At 41.3% G+C, this 27,948-nt stretch overlaps 1 protein-coding gene across 1 annotated transcript; it reads right to left on the bottom strand.

The window, feature by feature from the left end:
- Positions 1-414: 414 nt before the first annotated feature.
- Positions 415-17,024, bottom strand: PWP1 (PWP1 homolog, endonuclein). The gene is made up of 15 exons (XM_054987811.1): positions 16,891-17,024; positions 16,306-16,364; positions 14,910-15,079; positions 13,986-14,071; positions 12,337-12,433; positions 10,915-11,025; positions 9,976-10,106; positions 8,239-8,312; positions 7,009-7,105; positions 4,163-4,224; positions 3,238-3,349; positions 1,964-2,054; positions 1,452-1,573; positions 870-975; positions 415-678 (listed from the first exon to the last, which is right to left on the bottom strand). Exons 1-15 carry the CDS (start codon positions 16,954-16,956, stop codon positions 596-598), a joined length of 1,467 nt encoding a protein of 488 aa, XP_054843786.1. The 5' UTR covers positions 16,957-17,024; the 3' UTR covers positions 415-595.
- Positions 17,025-27,948: the final 10,924 nt, after the last annotated feature.

The following is a 27,948-nucleotide window of genomic DNA, read 5'->3' as shown; positions in this document are numbered from 1 at the left end:
CTCTTAATTCCCACATTTGTGCTGTAATGATTCTCTTTATTACCCATGATTCTGAGGTGCCCACACCAAACCTATCAGATTCTATTCTGCCATACGTTAAACTAGCTGGCTCTCAAATTTAGGCTAAAGTTGGACTTGTACCATTGAATAATGGGCGTGCAATATGATTGGTATGACAGCACATGTACTACAGCTGTCTCATGCCTCAAAGGATCAGATCCTTATCAACACTGAAGTCCCTCTGGGAATTACATTGCTTTATCCTTCCACTGTCTCCTGGAATTCTAAAAGGCACCTGCTGAATGTTTACAGAACAGTGGAAAATCTAGAGTGAAGCCCTTAAGAAGCGCGACCATCCATGTGGTCAGATGGTGATCAAACTCTCCTTGCAAGAACAAAAAAGACATGACCGGGTATTTTTTATTGCTCATTTGGCATTTTTTCTGCTGCTCATCAATAAAAACATATAGCAACTCTAATCAATAGCTGCTGCTTCACCATATGTACAATCTTGTCTAGCATTGCAGACATCATATTTGGACCGTACACACACATAACAGTTAAGGTGCCTCATGGTTCCATTTTGATTTCTGGATTATTGCTGCTGCTCAGAATTCTTTGCTTCTGTACTTGATTGGGCAACTACAAACCTCTGTCTGCTTCCAAAAACATCATTCACTGTAATACAAATAAAAATTCAAGTATCAGACTCAGAACAACTACAGGATTGAAAGCTGATTCTAAGCAACATGCAACAGCACAAGACAGAACATCACTCCCTAGTAAGGAAGGGAATTGGGTGCGACTGAGTGAAAAAGATGGCTGCCAACACAGAACTACTACAAAAAGAATGAATGAGGATGTATCACCTGCAGAAATGGTGCTTATGTCCCAAATACGTAGCCCTTGCCGCTCTCCCCCAAAGGCATAGACAAACGGTAAATCTGGACAACATGCTGCACAAAACAGGATACCCTAAGGAAAAGATAGTAAAATACTAAATTCCTGTGTGATCTTCTGCCAAACTACTTGTAATGGGCTCTCTCATAACAGGGTCACCTCTAGTGCTTTTACTAATATTTGTAATGAACAGTGTCTGGCAAAAAATATTGCATGCTTAATTCAGGCAGGGGCTGTATATGTATTTTCCTTTACACATTTCCCCCTCAGAATATTGTAAAGATCCAACAGCTGATAGTGCATAAACATTTGTATATATGAAATACAATATTTTGATGGCTAAGTGCAGTCCAGCCAAAAGCATATCAATAGTTGGTAGCATTTTTATAAATGTAAAATCTATACAATAATAGCTTTTGGAGTTTTGATATTTTTGAGTGGATATGCCATGCTCACCTCAACACCCACTTTTTATTCTATAACGTTATGAGAAAGTAAAATTACAAGCTTTAAGGTCTGTTAATTAGGTTTTTAAAAAACGTACAAATTACCATTTTCATGTCCCTAGAATGAACTAAACTAGGTTTGTCTCCTAATATGTCCCAAATTTTCACATATTTGTCAGAAGATGAAGTCACAAGACATCCTTTGATTTGGCTGCTTAACTGTAGTCCTGCAAAACATAAACAGATGCCTAGTAATAAAAAGAGAATCCTTAAGAAGCTTATATTTGAACTTTTGTACTACAAGGAGAATCCAGGTCCAGAGACTGGATATTTATCAGGCCCCCAGGACATGTTCGCCACCACCAGTGACCACTACCACCAGTGACATTTCTACTACTAATTACAAACTTTAGCAAATTTGATAACAGGCTACAACGACTACACCACTGGAATTATGAGTAGAACAAATTTGCCTGATACCACAGAGGAGCAAATTAGCAGTTGTCTTGGGGCACGCATGCAGGAAGGAGCACAAAGGAAAGGCTGGTATCCCTTAGTTTATGACGGAGATACTGAACATAAGATATAATTTTTGTAGGAAAGCATATGAAGTTTACCAGATATTTCCTCATTATGAGCTTTCAGTGTGAAGACTGGTTTATCGGAACGGGCGTCTATGGAGTACACAAATCCATCTTCCGTGCTGGCCTAAAGGAAACATTTCAAGGTTTTATTAAAAAACACTAGGCAAGGCCCCTGGGCCCCTCTCCTACAGGGTGCTACCTAGCTGTCCAGCTACCCACCATCTGGGGCAATAGTAAGAGGCTATTTGGAAGACTTAGGCTTGGGGCTCCCTTTCCCACTTTTGCCCAAGATTTTCCCTCAGCTGACCAAGGCACTGGCACATCAAACAGTCCCCAAAATTCACATCTTCAGAGATCAACTCACACTGTTACTAATTTGCTTCACTAACAAATGTCACCCACCAAAAGTTTCAACTATTTGGCAAGATCAAGAAATAAGACTTCTGGTCACAATGAATACAGCAAATTCCTAGTATGATTTGCCCTTAGCATGCCATTTGTAATGTGCCATGTACTTTAAAGCCTTTAGATTGATTGTACTTAACAACTCTTTCACTATTACCTTTTTACAGATAAGAACATGAGCTCAGAGAGACATACCCAAGATTATCAGTTGGAGGGAAAGCATTTTGTCTTCCTTATGATTATTTGTACCCCACCTTTCTCCCCAATGGTTACCCAAAGCACCTTACATCATTCTCCTCACTTCCATTTGATCCTCAAAACAATCCTGTGAGGTAGGTTAGGCTGGGTCTGTGTGACTGGCCCAAGGTCACTTAGCAAGCTTCCATGGCAGGGTGCAGATCAAAACCTGGACTTCTTTGATCCTCTCCAACCACAGCACTACACTGGCTCTGTTGCAGGAGCTGCGCGTGTAATTTTAGCCCTCTGCAGCATTTAAGCCAACGTCCTCACTTCAGCCTAGTAATCTATGCCTATTTTTGATCACCACATCCAAGGTGAGGGGCTCACTAGGGTACAGTCACTGCCTGTGCCTCTTCTAGCCCCAAGCACCCATCACAGGGTCAAAAGGGAAGGGCAAAGCAGGGAGGAGCATCAAGGGGCAGGTGATGCCTCCAAAATGTGACATTTACATTGTATTACAAGAAAGACAGAAATCAGGCTAAGGTAGCAAATACTAATGCTTCTGCTTACACCTCCCTCACATTAATCTTTAAAAACAGATCAGTGGTATTGCCAAAATGTGTCCTTAAAACGAGGAATTCTGGTTCCCCACAGTCACACATTAAAGACAACCATAGTGGGAGCACATGAAAGTAAAAGACATCAAGAAGCCAAGAACTTACTAGGAAGTGGTAAGGTGAAAAATGATTCCAAGTCACTCTTGCAACTTCTCCACTAAACCGCCAGATTCTTCGGCTATCTTTTGGATTTCTGCAGTCATATAAAATGGCTGACCTGGAATAATTGTTTTACTCAAGGTTAGTATAATCCTCTTCTATACAATGAACTAAAATGCATTTGGTTGTTGTGGGTTTTCTGGGCTGTATTGCCGTGGTCTTGGCATTGTAGTTCCTGACATTTCGCCAGCAGCTGTGGCTGGCATCTTCAGAGGTGTGGCATCTTCAGAGGTGGCATCTTCAGAGGTGAAGATGCCAGCCACAGCTGCTGGCGAAATGTCAGGAACTACAATGGCAAGACCACGGCAATACAGCCTGGAAAACCCACAACAACCATCGTTCTCCGGCTGTGAAAGCCTTCGACAATACATAAAATGCATTTACTCATCAAATACAGTAGAAAAGAGGAAGAGTATCTGAAGAAGTGAGGTGTGACTCACAAAAGCTCACACCCTACCACAAATTTTGTTACGTCTTATAGGTGCTACTAGTCTTGCTCTTTTCTACTGCTAGAGACAGACTAATGTGGCTATCTATCAACAACTACAGGACGCTTAGATCTTTAAAAACTGTTTCATCTTTATAAAAGAGCCCTTGTCTTTTATCTGATAACAGCTCACAGCTGTCCCAGAAGATGCAAATGTAAGAAGATCAGACTTACAACTACAGTGATAGAATACAGGGAACTGCATTCTCAAAATTACCTTACTACTTGAGAGGAATCAGTCAATGAGTAGAGAGCATCATATTAACCTTGCAATAGAGTGGTTAGAGTAAAGCAGGAAGGGATTTTGTTCCAGTTAGGATTTCTGTATTCTCCCTACACTCACACTACAATTGAAGTGATGGGGGGGGGGGAGGCGTTTCTTACTTGTCATAGGAACCAGAAACCAGTGTCTGTGTTTCAAAGGGGTGAAACTGCAGCGTCTGAACCTACAAAGAACATTGAATTTGAGTGTAACTGTGTTTCAAATACAGTTTCATAGTAAATACAATCTCTTTCTACAGTTCCCAATATTAGAGGTGTGCAATTTGGTATACCTGGATAATATCAAATAACTGTTGATTTAGTATTATCCAGGTATACTGTATAACATCAGAGAATCCAAAATAAAATCAGAATACTGAATAAATAACCCAAATTTATTCCAGTTTATCCAGCAAACACGGCTTCAGCCTTTCTAAAGCTGGCTGGCTGCTCATGTTAGCTCTTTCTCCCCTCCTCCACAATATTCCAAGGCTTTCCTGGGCTTTTTTCACCCCTGGAGAGTGAGGAAAGAGGCAGGCGGGAGGGGGAGTGAGTGAATTAGTGAGGTCCCCTTCATTTGCAGGCTTCCCAGACTTGTTTGGTAATGGTTTGATATTGGTTCTGTTGAGCTTGCAACAGTGTCCCCCTCCTTGCTTCAATCTGGATTTTTGACATTGGTTCTATTGGAATTCTGTGGTTTGGGATTGCTTCTGTTATGCATGCATTGGCCCTGGGTTCTGCCTGTCCAGATTCTTTGAGTAACACTGGTTATGTTGAGCTTGCAACCGTGTATTTCTTTGCTTCAGTTTGGTTCTGTTGTGGTGGGATTCACTGGATTAACATTAGTTCCATTGTGCTGGTTCTGGTGAGATTCTCTAGCATGATGTTGGTCCTCTTGCTTAATTTTGGTTCTGGTGGGCTTTGAGGGTTCAGCTTGCATTGAGACTTGCATTGGGTCTGGCTTTTGGCCAGCAGTTGCCCCTTTGCTTAAGGTTTCTTTGCCTGTAAAGCCTTGGAAATGTTTCCCCTAGGAAACAATGGAGAGTGGCTGGAGGCACATTGTTCAGAAGCCCATGGAATTGGCCCCCTGCGTCCAATCTTCCTGAAACTTGGGGGTCTTCAATGGACAGGCAGGATGAGATTCCCAGCAAATTTGGTGAAGTCTGCTTGGAAAATGCCCTCTAAATAGATTTCTGCACAGGGTATAATGGCCTGGTAAATTTGTGATTCTCTGATTTTACTGAACTGGAGTAGAGAATCTGTCCCAGATTTCTGGAATAGCAAATTCTTATGATAATTCCTGAATACCAGTTCCAAATTCAGCATTTTTTTTTTGCTGCACACCCCTAACCAATATATGCAGTGATTCTACAAATAGAGTTTTCTGGAAACCTACTAGTTTCAAGCAAAAAAAGCAAATCCATTAAAATGTAAATATACATCTTGAAATTAAAAGCTGCTGATGTAGTACAAAGAAATTGGCGTTCTTGTGCATAGCTAAGAAAACATTCATGGATTTAAATTATAAGGCAATTCTAAAGCACTCCTGGTCCCTCCAATCTAGATACCCTGGGAATGGAGGCTCTGACTGTCTAGCCAAAGCCAACCAGGAACCTTAATCAGTGGACTGCCACTTGTTGTTCCATCATCAAAAGTTTAGCTACAGTTGAAACTAAAGTTTGCAAACATTTTTGTAGAAGTTTTTAACCACTCAGTATTTTACTTGAGTGGTTAAAAACTAAAAAAAAAAAGTTTTTAATACTGCAGTAGTTGTTTCAATGATACAAAAACCTTGCTGGTGCTTTAAGGCGCTACAAGAAGCAGAGGATATGGTTCCTGTATCCCTGTAGAAGAGAAGATCTCAGGCAGGGGCAATCTGACACATCACACTAGTGCGTCAGAAAAAGAGACAGTTTGCCCTGCCTGCAATTCCCTCTGCTACATAGAGCGGCCCATCCCTTATGTATCAGCACATTCCACAGGAGCCCCTCAATCAAGGTTGGTCGGAATGGCCTGGAAAACAGATCAGCATTTTAATCTGTAAATCCCCAAACTGGACCCATTTCCGCCAATCTTTGGTTTGTGGCATTCAAAGTCCATGTACTTAATGTTCTCATATCTGTTTGACCCCTACTTGCAACAGGCAATTCCGTCTGGCTTATAAAACCCTTCTCAGCAGGCTCTTGCAGACAACCTCTTCTTTCCTTCCTACTAATTTGATGAAAGGGGAAAAGGGGGTGTGTGCGTGCTAAAACACCCAGAGGGATTAAAACTCAACATTCTTCCCAAACTACTTTGAGGCCCACCGTTTCAGACCCTAATCTACCTCCCAGGGCAACTGTGAGGACAAAATGGAGGAGATTGTATGACTAGACCCAGGTCAGCCAGCAAACTTCCAAGACAGAGTAGGGATGTGACACTCTAACCACTATACCACACTGGCTCTGGTAGTAGGAACACCATCAGTCCAGCCATCAGCTGATAAAGCTGAACTGGGTTATAATCTTCACCTCTCTCTGTATGCCTTCCTTGCAGTACCAGATGCTGTTCTACAAGCATATGGTAGTTATACCAGGGCTACGAATGGCCAGCTTTTCTTTTTTAATAAAGCAGGGCTTCTCAACAGCTGTAAGAGTAAAACAGGCTAAGCTTCAGCTGCAGAAGGTATCATTGCATCTCTGGGCAAGGCAATGAGGCACCTGCTGAATTTTGCTCCTCAGATAGCAGTTAAAAGCAAAGAGAGTGCTGCCTGGGCATGGGAGCAGGGAGAACAACCTAGTAGGAGTAAAACAGCTAGACAAATTCTCCATTAAGCCAGTAGGTATATGAGTGATGCTTTCTTTATGGCAGAAATTGTATCAGTGAGGGACAGAATGCCACAAACTATGGAATAGTTTTTAAGATACCACAAGACTTCTGGTGTTGTGTTTGCTGCAATCCAATTGCCCCTTCCAGAATCATTAAGATACCTTGTCTGTATGAAAAGGAAGTTCTGCTGCTGGGGTGCCTGTGGACATGTCCCAAAGAATTACCGAGTGATCAGCTGATGCACTTGCTAACACGGAGCTGAAAGAAACAAGCACAGGGGTTCATCTGATAAAATAAGTGGTCTTAGGGTGCCCCCAGCCTACTCATTGGTCACAGGAAAGGTCTACTGAGCCCTTGGGGATGGGGACAAAGTTTAGAGGAGACAGACTAATTATGCCTTTAGAAATCCTGCAATAGTGAGTTTCTGAAGACAAAATCTACCCACTCAGTGAAAATAAGTGCAACCTTCATGCACAGTCTAAAAAGGTCTACAGATCTTGGAAATTAAGACAACATAGTTCTCTCCAGCTTTTAAAAAATTAACCTGTACAGGAGCAAAACAGAAAAGAGTCCAGTAGCACCTTTAAGACTAACCAACTTTACTGTAGCATAAGCTTTCGAGAACCACAGTTCTCTTCGTCAGATGCAAGAACTGTGGTTCTCGAAAGTTTATGCTACAGTAAAGTTGGTTAGTCTTAAAGGTGCTACTGGACTCTTTTCTGTTTTGCTACTACAGACTAACACAGCTAACTCCTCTGGACCTGTACAGGAGAAAACACTATTGAAAAGACTACTATCACCATCCAGATGAACAACACCACAAAAACCATGAACTACTAATGGGGCACTTGAACAGAAAACACAGATCAGGTTTCTCAGATTTGTGAAGTTTATGCAACAGCCCTCAAGTGTACCTGTGGCTACAGATTTGTTTCACTGCCTGGAGCCTGTACTTGGAGGCAGGAGGAAACTGGTCTAGCTCAGATTTCCTCCTTGGCACTTCACAACCACCCTGACTCTTGGCCACTAGAAAATATATATATATAAACAGCGCTTTGTTAACTGCTGTGTCTGGATTCTAGTTCCCTGACAATTACTTGAGTCGAGAAGATGCATTTTACCAATCAGCAACAATTTTCCTGGAGCCCGCAGAAACAGAAGAAGAAATATTACAGGCAATTTCAAACATTTCAAAATATACCAGTAGTTCTGTATTTACATCACTTACTGTAAGCTGCCTCAAGTCTCTGTGAAAAGCAGGGTTCTTCTAATTACATACCTATTTTTTGCAATTATTTTCATTATTAAGGGATAATTATTCTGTGTCTATTCATGCCACTTTCTCTAAAAGCGCACCACTGCACCCATTTATCACTAAAAATTTCAATTACCGGAGTTGTTTATTCCATGACAGGTCAAGAACTGCATCAGTATGCCCTTCATGATTATCTTCTTTAGATAAACTCTGAATACAAAAACATTTAAAAGTTATTTATAGCTTCCATAGGTATTATACACACATACTTGATTAGCTGCTTAATTTGGATGTTCCTTAAACACAGGCATCAAGGAGCAGGCCAGCGCTGGCCAAAAAGGGCGTCCAGCAGCAGGAACTGAGCCTGTACCCCACAGGGGAGTTGTACAAGTGAGACTGATGAAGAAAGGAAAGCTGGGACTGTACCACAACGGTCTTGATAAGCAGCCAGGTGAGGTCCTAGAGAGGCGACACCATGTTGTGCCCTCCCACATTAATTCTCAACATGGCCTCACCTGTGGGTATTTAAAATCCACTGGTCTGTGCAACGTAGAAAGAAGGGATATTTTTCGGCGAACTGGGTGGACACCGCAAGTTTGTAGAAAAACATGAAAGTTCAAAAAATGGTGGGGGGGAGTGGAATTTAACTTCTTTCAACACAGAAGAATGTTTCTGCCACAATATGTGTGGCAGATGTTGGAGGAGGAGGAGCTGCTGCTTGAGCCAGACAGGCAGCAGCAGCTGCAGGCAAGTGAGAAGAAGAAAAGAGCCATCCCCCACTGTCATAAATACCCTCAAAAGTGGTGAAGCTGTGGTAGGAATGGTGACAGAAGGGGGGCAACGGCAAGGGAGCAGGCACACAGGGAGGAGGAGGTGGGAGCAGTGCAAGCAGGCAGATGGGGAGAGCAGGAGGCCCCCTCCCTGCTGCATCTGTCACTCAGGTGGAGGAGGCTGCAGGTAACTGGCTGGCTGCTGTGCCTGAGGGGTGGAGGGAAGGGTGACACTGTCCATGAGACAAAGATGTAGGGAACGAACAAAAGCAGTGGGGGGGGGGGGTGTCAGGAGGGACAACAAGCAGGGGGAGGGGGCTCAAAATGGATGAGGTTCTCCCCCACAAGTCCTCCAGGAACCCATTTTGTAACCTGATTCTTGTTTGCCTGTCAGCTGATCCACTGTACATTGGTATGAAGAGATCTTCTGAACATCTCTTTTTAAATTTTTGACATCTGGCCTGAAGAAGAGTTCTGGGGAACTCAGAAACTTGTACACTGTTATGAGTTATTCGGTCAGTCCTAACTGAAGTTATTATATGGATTGTAATCAAGGAGCAGCACATGTTTTAAGGAATTCTGTTGTTGGGTGAGGCTGCAGAAACTCTAGTGCGATCTCTTGCCTTGCTTCAGAAACATAATTGTAATTTTTTGTGTGTGCAAATTTCTCCTGATCTGTTTGCAGCTTCTGCTGGCAACCCTCTTCACAAACAACATTTAGAAAGTGATGCTTAGCCATCTTTATATGCCCCCGAAGTGCTGCTCCCCACCCATGCCCATCCTCAAACCCAGTTACTATGATGAACGATGTCCACCCTTTCACTCACAAGCGCACTGGCAGCCTCTCCAGCAAAAACATTTGGACTGGCTGTGTGCAGAAGTTCCAAATGGATGAGGCACGTTCTTTTTTCCAAAGATGCTTTCCAAACCATCTTTCCCACTAATTCCAAAACACAGACAACTCTCCCATAGGTTCGGAAATCCCAGCTACACCAATGCTTGAAAGCATTTTACCATTTAAAACTAAAAAAGAGGAGTGACTCCCTTTAGTCCTTACCCACAGTTTTTATAGGTTAACATCATTATAAATTGTTTTTACTTACCTTCTTGCTTTTCTTTTTCTTCTTTTTTGCTTTCTTGCTTCCAAGGGAAAAGACTGGCTCTAAACAGTCTACTACGTCAAGGTCCCAGACTTCAATAACAGGGCTCATTGTAGCCACAGCTATATAATTTCCTGGAAGAGGAACATGCCAGAGTAATTGTGTAGGATTCACAAGGACATTCAAACTGTTAACAACCTGGTTTCTGTCCCAAGTTCACTTGAACAGGTAACATATTTACATGCAATCATCCGATGGACAGATGTAATACAGAATACCTTCGGGCAAGGTTCAGACATAATCCAAAAGTATGATTAGATTCATCTCATGATTACTCAGATCCTAGCTTGTCTCAAGGAACACTAGTTTTGTTGCCTTTTTTCTGCAGCCTTGGAGACTGTTACCAGAGAAGAAGCCCAGATTAAGCTAGGATGTCTGCATTCAAACAATACACACAACCATAGTTAAGACCAACTGAAGTTAATAAACCAAATTCAGAACGGGGTTTGATGGATTCACTGGAAAAACTGAAAAAATCCTAGAAAAGAAACGCTTTTGTCTGAAGTCTACTGTTTTTGGAGGGCCTTTGCATCTCTAGTTGCAGGACAAGAACGTTAAGTTTTGGCTGGCTACCCCATCTATATTTCTGTAGCTGAAATGCTAGTAATTCAAAAGGAGTACCACTTGGGAGCCAGTTGTGTGTTAGAACAGAAGCAACTGAACTGAGGTTGGGAAAAGAACTCAATCTTAACAACATGGTGTTGATTTGAAACAACTGGTCACAGTAACCCTATGTTGTTCCTTCCCAGTATCAGAACACACTGGTGACAAAAACAACTCTTTCAAACAAAACCTTTTAAGAGAAGCTGAAAACCAGGCAGCAAGCTTATTCCAAAAATAGCAGTCAGGGATTTATTAAAGAACAACCTGAGATTAATTCACCTGTAGAATCATCGGGGTTTGGATCAAAATTCAGCCACTCTGTACTTAGAGGATACGCCGATAAGAGGAGATCATGGTGGACATAAAAGGAGTCCTCATCATGATTATAAACTGAAAGAAGTTAAAACATATTCATGTGAATAAAGTGAATCAGTTAACAAAGCAAACTGTTACTACAAACACATGACACACAAGCACACAGCTGCCTGAGTGCTAACAGCGTCATCAGGGCTGCTTGAAATCAAACGTAAGAGCAGGAAGACACAGAGAGATGCAGCCTGCAGTTCAGCGCCACCGAGTATTTACTTCAGGTCCCTTCCCTGTGCTACAATGCTGCTCTTCTAAGCTGCCTGAAGCCCTGAACAGAAGCACTTCCCATTAGGGTCTTGGGATACATTTTTGTTGCTGCGGAGGGCCCTCGTTTTGTTGAAAAGCCTAGCAATCTTTTAAATTCCTTATCCTCCCAATTCCCACTATTCTTATCCACTCCTCTGCTTCATAAATGTGAATCCTGTAGGTCCTATTCTTCCCTCAATGGAACCTCACTAGAAGAGCCACAGCTGTCTCCAGGATGAGAAAGAACATAATACAAATGATACTAAATAAGTAGGAAAATGATCAACTATTAAAAGCAATCCACTGTTACGGTAAATGAGATTTATCCTCATTTACAAAGTCTTTACTACAAAGTCACCTACAAAGTCTTTCTATTATTCCACATCTCAACGTATGTGCTTCAGAGTCTAGCTTGTTTGGAAGAATCCTTTCCCTCACCAAACAAAAAAATGCTCATAGTTGGGCAAGCTCAAGATGGCCTATGACCAATCCTTGAACACTTAACAAGCAACTGGACAATGTTAGATGCAATACTAAAAAAGGAATATTACAACTTACTGACAAATTACTAAAGAAGAGAACAGTCGAAATGCTGTATTAATGATAATTTTGTAGCTATGATAACAGTGTTATCTAAGAAGAATGTATCAAGAATGTCTACTCTAAAAGCTAATTGTTGATTTTTACAAAGTTGATTGTTTTTGCATGTTTATATGTTATAAGTTGTATATCTGAAAAGTTAAAAATAAATAAAAATGTAAATTAAAAAAAAGATGGCCTATGAAAATAAAATCATAGACAGAACAGCACACAGCTAAACTTGCACTGTGTAAAAACCAGACACGATGGAGAGATGTCTGGGAACTTTCTAAGTAGAGAAATACATTAAAAGCAGATTAGAATAGAATGGGCAGAGCAAAGCTGTTTCTATTGTGCAGACATGCTTTCTTTAACGTCATCATGTTCAAATGTGACGGTGGAGGTAATCAGAATTCAAAGAGAAATTAACAAAGGGACTAATTTCACAAACTATTCACTCTACTGGATAAACAAAGCATTTTCATAAATTAAGAAGGGTCTACTCACCATGAACTTCTAGACTACAATGGTCCTTATCAACTCTGCCACAAACAACAAGATTGTCACTAGGCTTAATTGTAAAGTCTTCATGCTCATATTGTTCCTGAAGAACAAAGGAAAATAAGATCAGCTGGAAATGTAAGATTTCCAGAAATTTTGAAATTGTGGGGAAAATTCAAAATATATGCAAAAATTCTGTCGCTTTAACAACATAAAGTACATCATGGATTAACTCTTTAGCATATAGTAAGTGTAGCATTTGGGATTTTTATGAAATTTAAGAGTATAAAGGCCTTCATTTTCGGTAAGCAAAACTGTTACAATTTATTCCCAATACATACGTAAACTGGTTTCGCCACATGAAGTAGAAAAAAGTTGGTATTAACACACATAAATGTATTTATGGACTGGAGTCCACGGGCACTCACTTGACAGATCTATATATACAAGGTAAGTTTATTAACTGGACAAAAACATTTCTACACAGTCAGGACTAGCAGCATATTCTGATATTAAGCTACATGCTGAAAATATTGAACTCTTGAAAAGTACAGTATTATATACTATATAGTAGATAAACTGAAAACAAGATTAGTCTCATGTAAGCAATAAATATACTTGAAAATACATTCTGTGTCTATAGTATCCAGAGTAATTATTATTGAACAATGTAGATTTCATGTAAAACAACCTTCATACTATATATTTTGAATGAGTAAAACCTGGTCTTAAAAAGCATTTTGCTCATTCAAAAAATTTATAACTGCCCCCAAATTTCCAGTTTTTCCATTGAAAAGTTTACAAAGTCCTTGGGAAGAAACAACAACTCACATTTTTTCCTGGGCCTCTTTATATCAGCCATCAGATAAGATGATTAAGGCAAATATTACTAAATCAGACATTCCCTATACAGTATTAAAACAAAATGAACCCCCCCACACACACACACAAAGTAGGGTTGCCAGCACTGCCTGAGCAAATACTAGGAGATTTTGAGGGTTGTGCCTAGAGACAGTGGAGAAGATGTAATGTCACTTGCAGGTGATGCTCTAGGACTTTTCCTTAATCTCTGTGGTAAAGATCACAGAGAAATGAGGAAATGCCTAAAACATCACTAATGGAGGTCATTTCCTACCCACTTTCCATCTCCTCTGTTTCTTGAGGGCCAGGGACTGGGGCAGAGGGTTACTCACTGCAGCCAGGCAAACAGCAAGCCTACTCCCAAGTATTTCATAAAGGTGCCTCAAGAGTAATGAGCTCTATATAAGGCTGTAACTAGAAGCAAAGGGGGGGATCACTACAAGCAAGTAGCAATATAACTCTTGCAATTGGGACAGCAAAGAGCCTCCCAAAGTATTTGAAAATTGCCTGCAGGGGTGCCCAAATGTGAGATGCTCTAAAGCAGATTCCACAGCAGCCAAATTTAGCAAAATCTGAAAAGTATTTTGAAAGCCAATGCAAAAATCTAACACGGTCTAGTTTAAAAATGGAGATGTCAGTCTTTACAAATCTTATTTGAAATACTTCTGGAAAGATGAATACAAATGAGAATACTAAAAGACTAAACACACGATGGCCTCTCTCTGTAAGCACTTAACTGATCATTTGAGCCTGCCCTCTAGCCCTGCAAAACAGAACAATGCTTTACTACTCACCGTATCTTTAATAGTAATATAAGGATCATTTTCATTGCTTCCATAGACTGAAAGACCAGCTAAAGTCTCCCCAAGGCTCTCAGTAGCTGCAAAAGAATGTTTGAAATTAATTCAATTTATATTCTGCCCTCCCCGCATCAGCAGGCTCTGGGCAGATTACAATCGGTATAGTAATTTAAAATACATATACCAATAAAACCACATAAATATTTAAGAACATACAGCAGCAGACTTCTCCAAGACTGAATGCATGTAATCACCAAAAATCCATGACTGTGAAACATTAGTAGCACCAAATTTCTTAATAAAGTTTATTCTTAGTCAAGACACACCACTTATTAGACCAACAACAGTCACACCTGAGGCACAAACAAACCCCAGAAACAGAAGAAAAAAGTACTGACTTCAGTCACACAGCTGTCATAGAACACAAGATTTTGGCGACTAGTGTATGGAGATCCTTTCTCAGGGCAGGAAGAAGTGGTGGAGTTTGGATCTCTTCTAGCCCAAAATCCACAGTGTAGCTGTAGTTTAACAGCTGAGAGATACGTGGCATTTCAAATGATCCTCTTTACTCATAAAGCTAGCAATCCTTTCCTCTTCCCTCCATCCAAGCACTAATCCTGGCCTTTTCTTAAGCTCCACTTAAAGAATCAGGACAGGGAATATCAGGTTCAAATCAAACTCTGCCATCAACTTCTCTGGGTCAGTCACTCTTCTTATAACTAGCCTATTTCACAAAGCTGTTGTGAAGATAAAATGGAGGAATCACGTATAATGCCCTGAACAACTTGGAGGTGGGGCAAAAAATGTAAATAAATAAATAAATAATTCATCCAAAAATCTATTTTAGGGTAGAAGAGAGGAAGGGCAGACAGCCATGCACGAACTTTTGGTGGAGGATAGCTGGGAACAGAGTGTTACCTGCATCTTCCTCATCATATTTATCCAGTTCATATTCTGCCAGTTCATCATCATCGATCTTTTCAGCTTCCTCGGGATCCCCTTCTTCAGGAGCAGATGCCTCCACCACATCCATGGTGTCGCCTGCAGCCTCTTCATGGCACTCATCGTCACTAGCATCTGTTGCTTCTCTACGGAAAAGGAAGTCAAAATACAAAGAAATTTTTCACTGACCTTGCACAATTGAATAGTCCTAAAACACTACTATCTAAAGTTTAGGAGAGCCAATGTGGTGCATTTATTTATTTATTAAAACATTTAAACTTCGCCTTTCCTCATGGTTCAAGACAGCTTACAGTAATAGATTAAAAATATTTACAGTTACAATCAAAATAAAACAATACCCCCCCTTTAAAAGATGCCTGTCTGTCATACCCCCTCAAAAGCCCTGGCAAGCAGACAAGCTCTGCAGCATCTTCTAAAGATCTCAAAGGTGGAAGCTCCCCTCACCTCTCCAGGGAGCCCATTCCACAAAGCAGGAGCCACAACAGAAAAGGCCCAAGCTCTGGTCGATGCTAGATGGGAAACCCTAAAAAGTGGGATTGCCAGCAGATGACTGGCAGCTGGCAGACAGGAACATATGCAGTGGCTATAGGGAGGCAAGATTCAAATCTCTACTCTGCCTCAAAAAACTCAGTGGGTGACTCTGGGTCAGTTACTCACTTTCAGCCTAATCTAAAATGAAGGGAGAAGATCATGAACATGAGCTGCTTGGAGGACGAGTGGGGCAAAAGTCAAGTACACCCACAGTCATTTAGACAGTTTCTGATTTTCTCTGTTCCACCAGGGGTGCAATCCAAAACATCCTTATGAGGAGGTAAATCTCAAGTATGCATTAAATTCTGCTGCAAGTTTATCACTTCACTGTTTCATGTAATTACTGGCATTGAGAAGCAACAGAATTACACTGCAAAGATAATCACTCCAAAAATCACACAAGTATGCCTGCAGTTTCTATTTCCCTGGCATGATGAAACCCTGTCAGTGAACAAATCAAAACTCTTCAAGAATCATAAACAGGATTATTCTTGTTCTGTGGAATTCATAACTAAACCCTGTAACGTGAAACAGCATTTTAAAATTATTACTGAATTTTTGGAGCATAGAGATAGGAATGTGAGTGAATGATCCCATAAACAGATTCCTGTCAGCCTGGCCTTTTATACTTTAGCTTACAAAACTGAATGATTCTAATCAACTTAGCCCAAACTACTTATCTATATAATGAAATACAAAACACAGCATAGCCTTGACTAACTCAACATTAAAACAACTGCCAGATTTGCCTGTAACTATGTACAATACACAAGAACATTAGCTTCTCATACATTCCTGTTTCACCGCAGCCAAGACTTACTGCAGTCTTTCCTTGGCCTCAGAGATCAAACGTTTCAGTTCTTCTCTGTCAAGTTGTACCTGCAAAGCAAGACACATACAGTTATAACGAAACAAGAGCAGGTGTGGTGTACTAGCTAGTGTAAGGTTATGACCAGAGAGCTCTGGGTTCAAATCCCACCCATCTACCCCAGACAAAACCACGCATGAGAGATTGTGAGATATGAAGTTTCAAGGGGGTAGCCATGTTAGTCTGCAGAAGAGCAGGATTTGAGTCTAGTGGCACCTAAGAGACCCGTAAGATTTTCAGGGGATAATGCCAGCTCTAATCAAGCTGCATTGTGCCTTTACATCCTGCTTCTTTGCTTCACTCCTCCCACATCCTGACTAGGATATAAAAGTTCAGAGATCTTCCTGTATCTGAAGAAGGAAGCTTTGACTCTCGAATGCTCATGCCCTGGAAATCTTGTGGATCTCTAAGGTGCCACTGGATTCAATCATGAGAGAGGTTGTGCAGACACCGAGGGGTAACCGTCAAAGAAAGCGACCCCTGATGGGAGGGGGGGAGGGGGCTCCCGAGGACATAGCATGAGCCTCGCGACCTCACCTTGTCAGGCGTTTCCTTGGCAACGCCCCTTGGCACCCAAGCCGTGCAGGTAACGGGGCAGCTCATGGCTTTAACACGTGTAAAAAACCCCTAGAAGCAGCACCAAGCGCGCACGCGCAAGACTCTTCCGGAAAGCTGAACCCGCATCCCTCGCCTCTCCAGGAGCGTCTTCCTGATGACGTCAAGGCAGATAGCCTATCAGGTCGGAAGGCCATGGGTAAGTGATGTCATCAAACAGTGCCGGGCAAGCGAACTCGATGGCGATGGGGGTCGTGTTGTGGTGCTCACGCTCCGCTGGCTTCCGAAGCTCCTCCTCCTACGTCGTGAGAAATGAGAGGACGAGCGTTGTTTGGGTGATAGCTGCGCTTGCAATGTCCCCTTTGAGACGGCTCCCCGTATATTGAATTGCGTTTGAGTCAGCTGAGAGGCTTGCGTAGGTTTGTGTTGTGCCGCCTAATTCCCGAGACATTACACCTACCTTGGTGTAAAGGAAGGGATGGGGGTACTGACTGCTCGGCTTTTAACACTATTAGTACGAAATCTGATTCGGCTAGCCTGGAGGTCTCCTGGGTTTCCATCGGATCTCCAGACTACCAAGACCACTTTACCTGGAGAAAAGGGCTTCTTCAGGTAATGAACTCTGGCTTTATACCCCGCTGAGGTCTGTCCTCTTCCCCAACCCTGCCCTCCCCAAACACGCCCCCCCCCGCCGCCTCAACCCATAGTTGGCAACCCTAGGTGGTTTTATTTAATGACACCCCACCTCTAATCTAACAGTAAAGATTCCTAGTAAGACAAAATAATGCAGTTAGGCTGGGATTATAGACTGAGAGCAGAACCACAAGTGACAAAAGGCACAGATTGGACACTTGCCAGCTTCTCTCAAGTTTTGATGGGAAATGTAGGCAGCTTGGCGGAATGTTGGACAAATGACAGTTGAAAAGTCCATTGGACAGCAGTCAGAGAGCGAAGCTGCGAGACCAGGATGCCTACATTTCCCATCAAAACTTGAGGGAAGCTGACAAGTGTCCAATCTGTGCCTTTTGTCACTTGTGGTTCTGCTCTTAGAGGAAAAAAACCCAACACGTGCAAGCAAAGGCATCAAGACTGCTTAAGAAAAACTTTATCCCCCTAATAAAAGTCACTTCTTACGCTGACGGGTTATGCCATGGCTTTGCTACCTCTACAAGGGTACCCTCTTATACAAGAGCAATGTACAAATTTATAATCTTGTTCCAAAGATAAATTACAGGAATACATATTGGTCATTTAACTTTACCATACAATTATGAATAGTAAAGCTCTCCATGAGAAGGGAGAATATTTTGCTTAGGGTTATGGCAGAATGACTTCTGCCCAAATCCCTGGAAAGCTGTAGTCAGTCGTGAATGTTTTGTCTGCCTCCATAAATGGTAGTTGAGTTATGAAGCAGTAGAAGTCTACAAAGCAACAACAGCTGTAGCTAGTCCTCTAAGGAAAATAAAGGGGAGGTGCCTCTGTCTTGTGGCCCTGAAAATATGTTGATGAATATGGAATTCCAAGCCCCACCCCAAACACACTGCCACCATCAGGTGCCTTGAGGACTTCAGTCACCATTGTCTCCTCAATGGTTCTCCTCTGTTCCCTATTTCCAACTCAACAGCAGCTGAAGAATGCTGCCTCTCCAGCACTGGTGAATCTCTAAAAGCCAAATTCCTGCACTTCCATCAAATAATCCTGGAAATTGCTTCAGTGGTAACAACTGTTGACATGATTTGTGTATATCTTAGTGGCTTTTAATTATATGACTTTTGAAGACAATCTGGTCTATATATACATATACACACACATATATGTGTATACACACATATATATACACACGTACACATATATATGTGTTTATACATATATGTGTATATATATATATATATATATATATATATATATATATATATATATATATATATATATATATATATGTACACACATAGATATATATATATACACACACAGAGATGTAAGGAGTAAATCAAGAAGCAGGAGCTGGTGCATGATTCACTGGTAGTTGCTAAGTAAATGCTCTGCCAGAGTTCTCGTTATCCCAGGAAACAGGGCTGGGAAAGACTTCTGCCCAAATCCCTGGAAAGCTGTAGTCAGTCGTGAATGTTTTGTCTGCCTCCATAGATGGTAGTTGAGTTATGAAGCAGTAGAAGTCTACAAAGCAACAACAGCTGTAGCTAGTCCTCTAAGGAAAATAAAGGGGACTTGCCTCTCTGTCTTGTGGCCCTGAAAATATGTTGATGAATATGGAATTCCAAGCCCCACCCCAAACAAACTGCCACAAGTTTATTATCCATAAAAACATATTTTAATGCCAACAACTAAATAAAGGTCATATTCCAATGTTGCTCACAACAGTAATATACAATTTGCACAAAACATGGCTGTCTGACAAATGTTTTGCAGGCTAACAATATATATATATAATATAGATATATGTATATAGATACCTTTCTTATTAAAGAATGTATTATGCCAGAAGTCATGCAAAGAATTTCAAAGCAGTAAACACAGTAAGAACAATCACTTGTGGACAAGTTACCAAAACCATTCAAATACGGAAACATTAGGCTATTGATAAATATATACATACACTGTTTTTGTGGTCCCTTCCAAGTTGTATTGAAGCATTGCTCACACCCCACCCCACCAGATCCTTATTAAAGATTTATTAAATATTTACTACCAGTACAAACCACCAACATAAACTCTTCAATTTTAACCTTAGATCACTGTAAAGGAGGCACTTAACAATTGGCTGGGAGTGTGGGCAGGTCAGGGACACAAGTATCCATCTCCAAAGCCAATATTAATTCTGATCCATAGTCCTTGAATTTTTGAAGCATATTTGATCTTCTTGCCTGATATGATATACTCAGGTTTCTAGCACCCTTCAGAGTAGTGATTTTCAAACGGTGTTCTGGGGGAATTCTAGGGTTCCTTGGAAAATTACCAGGGGTTCTTCAGTTAGAAGATCAGCAATGGCAGGAATCTTATTTGAAAGAAAGCTTGCCTACAAATTTTAACTTTCTTCCCTGCAGTCCAGAACAGCAGGAGAGTATAGAATGATGGTGAAGCCCAGCTTGAATTTAGCGATCACCCTAGAACACGCTCCAGAATCCCTTACAGCATCCAGGATTCCATGGCAGATGGTCAGAGGCTCCTTAGCAGACAAAGCAATGTGAGAAGAATCCCTAAAAGATAGAACATTTGAAGAACCATGCTTCTAGATTTACAGCCTCTACGACCTAGAAGCCCCAAAGAGGAGCAGTGCACAGCACCATTACCACGCTTACCCCAGAGAGGATGACTGGGTGTATCTTCTGTTTTCAAAATATACATATTCATACATACGAACAAGCCTTTATTTTAAAAGTAATCAAGGTGCTACATATTATTTACCCTGGTACATTTCAAAGATTTTTCATTTTGTTCTTTGTTTTATTGCGAAGTCACTAAAGCAATGAGCAACAGAGCTGTTAAGCTTGGGTGCTGGAATGGAAGCAGACAGGTGTGAAGTGGCTTGGGTCCAGCTTCATAAGCTTAACTGCTTTGGACTATACAACCATTTACAGAACACAAATGCCACCATTTCTTGGCCTGCCTATAAGCACCATTCTTGTAAAGCAACAATAGATGTTACCATGACTTTTGCTACATACTAGATTGGATTGGAGTACACACACAACTAGTACAGCTCAACTGATTTAAAGCAAGGTTGAATTGGCACAAGGTATTTTTTTTTGTGATGGAAGGAACTTGCATGTTCATACCTCAGTGGTTGTGGACTCTACAGGACAAACACATCTTGTTTGTGGACATAAATGAGGTGTTTTTTAAGTACCAACTAATCTGGTATGTTCATGCTTACTTGCTATAGATGAGGTCTTAAAAAGAAAAATGTTTGTCTTTCATATATATCAATGTAAATATCAGATAAACATATCTGCAAAGGTATCCTTGTCCTAACATTACAAGCATTTTATAAGACTCTCTCTGTCACACATACCCACCCAGATTTGTTAAACTCTTCAAGAGAATCAGCATCACATCTTAAGCCAACTATCACTCATTTCAAAATGTAAAAACTCCTGTTGTTTTACACTATCGAATTAGTCCCACTATTTCCCTGTCATGCTCCATAACATGTCCAGAATTTTAATGTGTCCTAAATGTTGCTGTTGGCAAGTTGGCAAAAAAGGCACAAGCACATATTACTGTGTACCAGTGACTGCCTCTCTTTCCATTCATTCATGGATAGGGTTGATTTCAATCACAGTCCCACCCCCCACAGCATGCCTGGGAATTTAGAATGTTAGGGGTGGAGCCGCTGGAATCTGGCAGAGACTTATAGTCAAAGATACAACCCCAAAGGCCCAGAAACGTGGTCAGTAGCAAAGTTACTGCCAGGCTGGCATATCTGATTCCAATACTGGTTTCCTAGTCAGACCTGTTGCCACAACAATCATGAGAACAGCAGGGGCCCCAGCTCTGCAGAACCTTTCTTTGTGAAATGTTAAGCACACAGATAACATAATTAAGCACAAAGAATAATTAGACTGTGATAAATTATCCAAATAAACGGGGGGGGGGGGGGAGAGACCAGTGCTCCTGACTATGGACTGTTTATTGAGGAGAGTTTCCCCATTTTGCTCCTTGGCCTGAGTTCCTGTCAGATTCTTTGCAAAAGAGTACTTCCTCCCACAACCAACCAGGAAACAGAAAGGGCAAATTCCAACCTGTAAGAAAATTTAAAATACAAATATCCCTATCCATCAGGAAGTTCAGGAAAAGGCTACAGAAAGTTTTAAGGGCAAGGCAGGAGGGAATGGAAGAGCAGATTTCAGTGTTAGTACATATGTGCATTAGTGTGGATCTGTCCAAGGGCTTGGATTTACTCAGAGGTAATTTATGAGGGTTTTCATCTGATGGATCATAGCACATACCTGTGCCATACACTGACAGGGAGATGTGCATGCCGGGAGATGTGCATGCCACCATGATTCCCCCCCCCCTTTCTTTTACTTGTTCAGTGAGGGAGAAAGACAAACATATGCAGAGGAACAATGATAAAAGAGAACAGATGGAGAACAAGAAGGAAAGAGCACAACGATGACTCACAATCCCTTGGTACTTCAGCTATACACCATTGCTGATTATCTCATTACGGGCCACTGAGTTTTCCCTCAGTAATCCTATTTTACCTGTTCACTTGAGAGCCCCTTTAAACATTATTCTAGCCATGTTTTTTCTGCAAGCAGTGCTGATTCCATGGAAAGACTGACCACTGGCCATATGATTGTGTTATTAAACTTGACCCCAGCTGTGTAAGATCTGCTCATGGGAAAGCTTCTAGGCAGCTAAAGGGACTTTTAAAAGGTCTCTTCACCTAGGAGGAAAGAACATTGAATTAAGATTGCCCAACCTTACCAGGGGGTGCAGACTTTCCTTGCACTTTAATTTACTCCTTGAACTGGGATACAAAGGATGTGAGATCAAGGCTAACATTGTTCTCATACAACAGGATGTACAACCTGGACTACGAGTGATTCCGCACACGTTGGATAATGCACTTCTAATCCTCTTTATAGATCATTTGAAACGGATTTTTTTCATGTGCGGAACAAATAATCCACCTCAAACGATTGATAAAGTGCATTGAAAAAGCATTATCCAACGTGTGCGGAATCACTCTTCAGTGCCTGGATGCTGGCAGAGAGGACTGGACCGTATGGTTTGGAGTTTGGGGAATATGAGTTATACTCAATGTGAAGCAATTTGATTCATACTTGCATTGTGAGATTATGAAGCCCTCCCACTATTATACTTCAACCAGCTCACAGACACATAGGCTTTAAATTTGATCCTTCAAATTCTACTTGAAAATTCACTTGGGTCTGAAATTTCAGATGTTTTATCTCCTGGAGAGGTATTTTGTAAAATTATTAGTGACATTCCCTTTAAATCTAATCAATAATACCAAGATTTGTATGAGAGGGCCAGATTAATCTTTTAAGGAGGATCATATATCCATATTAAATTTTCTTTACATATTACCAGCTTCTTGCCTTTGCATCAACCAAGTCACGTAAAGAGCAACTGATTTTATACTTGAAGTGCAAATCAGATTAGCTCCTTTTCGTGTAACACTAGTAAAACGATAACTAGTCTGTCTCAAATGTTGCTGTGCATCTCAGTATGATCTGCAAAACAGATTTGCAAAATTACATTTGACAGAATATGGATCTTAATCTTGTTGGGAGGGTTTAAAATAAAATGGGCAAGAGGGAGACTCATCATTTTAAAATATTGCAAAGAATGCTCCTAAAAAAACAGTTCTAGAAAAATAACCTATTTGGCATCCAACTGCATGATTGAACATAAATGATTCAGTTCAGGCTACCTGCTGAATATATTAGGATGAAATTAAAGCCTTTGCTTTGACATTTTAAAAAAAAAAGACAAATTCAATGCGAACAAATGTTTAAATGATAGCATTTGAAAACCATAGGAAAATAACATCAAGATTGGACCCATGAAGCTGCCGTATACGGAGTCACGTTTTTGTTCTATCAAGGTTGGTATTTCTATTGACTGGCCGTGGAACTCCATGGAACTCAGAGGCAGGTCTTTCCATTACTACTACCTGATCCTGTAAACTGGAGAGGCTACGGACTGAGCCACTGCCCCTTTGCAACACGGCTGCATGGTATCCTCCTTTTTGCTTTTGAGGAAGAAGCAGAAGAAATTGATGGCCATCTTTACTAGTTAATTTCCTACAGTGAAATCTTAAGCAGTATTATCCCAGTCTAAACCCATTAATTTCAATGGCCTTAGACTGGAGTAACTCTGCTTAGGATTTCATTGTTAGTTTAGTCGACTGTTACAATATCTGAAAGACTTAAAGAATAATATTGTAAACAATTTCTATCTATTGATGTTATGTGTACTGGACATTACTACTCAATAACTGGAGTACCATAACACTGAATTTATTTACATGGAATGCAAACCTTATTAGTTTCATTGAACTGCCCCCACTCCAAACCAAGGAAGTCTTTAAAATTCAATTAGAAACCAAGTTAGTACTTTCCACTTCAGATGAAACGTCTCATCCAGATACCCATTTATAAATTGCATGTTAAGTATTGATGGAAATTAAGCTTTGATAAAGATAAATCTTTGAGAAATCATAGCCAGTGATTGTTCATCCCCTATCATTTAACTGCCACTAAGAGGCAGTCTTCCTTGATTGCTTCTTAGTGTTATGGGCCTCACCGTTCAATCCATTCCCAGGATCACTGCCAATGGTGAAAAATGTGAATACTGGAAAGAAGCAGTTTGCTGCCTCCCAGTAGCAAAACAACATTTCCTGCAAAATTTAGCAATCTAATGAGTATGATGATGGCACAGTGGGAGTAAAAACAGGCAGGAAGCTGCAAATAAGTGAAATCATTACCCACAATAGTAACAGTCTAGTGTAATTTCAGACATTTTTAAATAGGTTGGACTAGGTACTATTCACAGATAACAATTTATAAGCCATACTGCCCTTTTATTCCAAACTTCACTCTTTGTCATTACTTGATTGATCACTAACAAGGGATGCTAATTAATGGACATGCAGCCAGTTAAATGATCTAGTCACACAAATTAGCAGCAGTCAGAGCAGTGGCAAGTGAAAGCTGAAGACTGAAGCTGCCGCAAAGCCATTTCTGTGCGTAAATTGAGTTTTTTGAGGGGTAGGGCTGCTGCTGCTTTGAGACAAATGTTGCTATGTAGATAGTGCTGTTTATTTCTGCTCAGATCAGAAAAGTGTAACTAAACAGGAAACTATCAAAGACACTCTCTCATCCAAAAGGTAACTGAGCTCCTAAAATAGCTGTCTAGGATCCAAGCAACCTCGGGGCTCTGCAACCCCGAGGGGACCCACCCTCAGTGTCCAGCAGCAAAGTGGCAACACAGATGGTGCCTCTTTAAGGTGAAACCTGCTGCTTTGTTGCTTGACATGGGCTGGCCTTTTAACAGCCGACTACCTCAGCAGCCTTGAGCCAGAGGCGGGTAAAAAAGTACATGAATTACAGCTGGGATGTGAAGAGATGGCATCAGCTTCTCACAGGCATCCCATGAGAGTTCCAGAGGGGTGGATCTTCCATAGGGGCTCGCCCCAGGATAAGCCGGGCAAATGGGAATAGGCCAAGGAAGACACACTGGCTCTTGCTCCTCAAGTTGAAAACAGGAAAAGAGGTTGAGAACAAGGATGAATGAAAACTTCTTCCCTCTCAGTCTGAGGTTTGTTAGAGGGCATACAGTGCCCCCTGCTGGCAAGCATCTGCCAGACCCTGGCAGGTCTTCTGCACCAGGATCTCTCATAAAGCCCAGAGTACTGGTGGTGGGAGTGTCCATGAGTCCTTTGCAAAGACCAAGGGTGAGCCCTTTTCACACACATCTGATCAACATGATAATGGAGCCCTCTGTTTTCTGGAAATGGGAGCAGGGGCTCTCTACCATTGGAGAAGGGGATGGAATCAGTTACCCCCTCTTTTGAAGGGCAGGAGCTCCTAGAGTTCCCGCCACCTGTAATCACTTAGCTTCCAGACCACCTCAGATGACCAGCCAGCAAACCTGCTGGGATCCAGTATTTCAGCCCAAGGAACTCTAATTGGTTGAGCGGCATCAAGGAAATACCATGCTACCATAGCACTTTCTGGTATATAATTGAACTGGTTTTCACCCTGTTTTCTAATGCAAAGGATTTTAGTGCGTATGCACACATAGATGCTCCTCTGTATCTATGGACAGTTGTAGCTAGTGGTGGTGTTTTCAACTGAACTATTAGAAATTCAGGTTTTGAGTGATGCTGCTCTTTTTCTTTTCCATAAGTAGCTTTGAAACTTTTTCCAGGCCCCTTCCCACCTCTGTTCATCAGCTGGTCTCTACATAGAGGTTATTAACCACACGGAAATGTCTGTTTTTAAAGTACAGCTGATAATGGTCTCTCAGTATTGTTCTGAGGATAGAATCTGGAAGGGGCACATAACGGTTTGCTGCACAAATTTTGGAAAGGTTCTGTTTAGTATGAGTCATGTGCCAGTAAGAGGAGAGAACCTGAAATATTTCAAAATGGGTCTTTGGGCTGCTAAAGTTTCAACCACTGTTCTAGAAAACTACCTCAAAAACTGATTCTCTTCCAATCACTAACAGAATTCCTATATACTTTATACCCTTTATGTCATTAGGCTACAGATGAAACTACACCATATGGGATGGGGATTCTTCACATGTAATATAGTCTGCAGTAGCAATGGTAACCTCTCACATTTTAGTCTTGACCTGTGGCATATTTTGTGAAAACAGGCAGCCCACCTCTGCATTACACACATGGAACTACCGTTTAGTGTGCTGGCCCTGGTAGCCAACAGTGGCAAGAGTGCCTATGAACATAACAGCCAATCCCTTTCCCCCTTACCTAGTCATTTTGAATGACAAGGTGGAATCACAGCATATGCTGTGGCTGCTCAGTGCAGCCCAGGATGGGTTATTTTGGTGGCATGTTTAGGTACTCCATACCCAAGATTTGCTATGCTCCAAATAGGCACATTGCTGGCTAGTGTTTGCCTTCCTGTGAGGTAGTTTGCTATTCCCATTTGAGGGAATGGAGGCTTAGCTGTAGTGTTCAAGGAAACAGTATGGCAGAGGCAGACTTTCAGAGCTCTTCCTGATTCAAATGTAACTATTCACTGGACCACACCAATTAACAATGTATGTACTCCCAATAAGAATAGCAAAGTCAAGAACGGGTGTTGGGAAGTGGTTAGCTTGGTTTTGAGACTTGGCAGATGAAACAATGCACTCAGCCACAGCATCACCATTTTGCCCAGTGACTCATCAGTTACCACACTAAAATATAGACCTCAGATGCTCTCACTTCCTAAGCTGATCTGCGGCTACTTTGTGAGGAGTGAAAGGTGCCACAGAAAAGTCAAGGGTGCATAGCTATTTGGCACTTTTATCGCACCAGGAAGAAGCATGTTCTGAATATCACTGTTGCCCTAACCCAACATTCAGCAAAGGTAGAATTGGGATGAGGGTGGAAATGGAAAATATTAGCACATCTGCTCTGGCTTCCTGCTAGGACTTGAGAGTTTTTGAAATTTCAGGCTATCTTGTTGAGTAAATAAACCTGAATTATGAATTTGCCACCAAGATTATGGCTTCCCCAATTGATCTGTAAGCATGCATGTGCACACACAGGAATCAGAGCATTATATTATAATGTTGTGGTGCTAGATATACATTTTTAAAATCATATAGAACTATATCCAGACTAAATTTTCTGCTAACAGGAGAGGAGTTGTAATTTCTGCCAACTCCCCTTCTTGCTGCACGCCCCTTATTTGCCCCTCATGCCATTCCTGAGGACTCCTTTTCCTCAGGAGCAGCATTTTTGGGAGATCAATGAGCTGCAGAGAGAGGGGAGAGGCAGGAAAGCACTGCTCCACTGCTATAAGTGATTTCTGTGAGTGGAAATTTTGTCTTCATCCAACCCATACTGAGAAATGCCCTGGATCAAAGAAAACTCCAGAAGGATTCTAGAACTATATTTCTTCTGGTTTGTCACTGTCTCACAGAACATTCCATACAATCAAAAGAACATGAGCCAACACACTTCTAGAGGCCACAACACTAAAGAGGTCCTTGGATTTCTGGTGGAAAGATCAGAATTCCAGGAACTGACATGATTCCGTAGAACCCAAAAGAAAGCAGTAACAGTACATCACACAGTACTGCTCCATACATTTCCATGAAACAGAGCTCCATTAAAGCACAGTGAGATGTATAATGGAAGCCCCTGGAGCTGAACAGAATGCCATAGATAGAATACCTTTTCTCTATAGAACTTCCTTTGGCTTTGTAGAAGATCAGAGCACTTCCATTACGGTTAAAAAAAAGTCTGCATTGAAAATTCAGTTTGGAATAAAGCTATAATAAAGGTTTAATGTTCCACAGCAATATAAA

The sequence above is a fragment of the Eublepharis macularius genome, chromosome 9 (assembly GCF_028583425.1).
Source record: "Eublepharis macularius isolate TG4126 chromosome 9, MPM_Emac_v1.0, whole genome shotgun sequence".
Lineage (NCBI taxonomy): Eukaryota > Metazoa > Chordata > Lepidosauria > Squamata > Eublepharidae > Eublepharis > Eublepharis macularius.
This window is presented reverse-complemented; position numbering and strand designations above follow the sequence as displayed.

Excerpts from the sequence above, each read along its gene's own strand:
- PWP1 (XM_054987811.1), bottom strand. The coding sequence starts at position 16,956 with ATGAGCTGCCCCGTTACCTGCACGGCTTGGGTGCCAAGGGGCGTTGCC. Across the intron at positions 12,434-13,985 it reads ATATTACTATTAAAGATACG|GAACAATATGAGCATGAAGA; the intron begins GTGAGTAGTAAA and ends TTTGTTCTTCAG. Across the intron at positions 10,107-10,914 it reads AAACCCCGATGATTCTACAG|GAAATTATATAGCTGTGGCT; the intron begins GTGAATTAATCT and ends TTCCTCTTCCAG.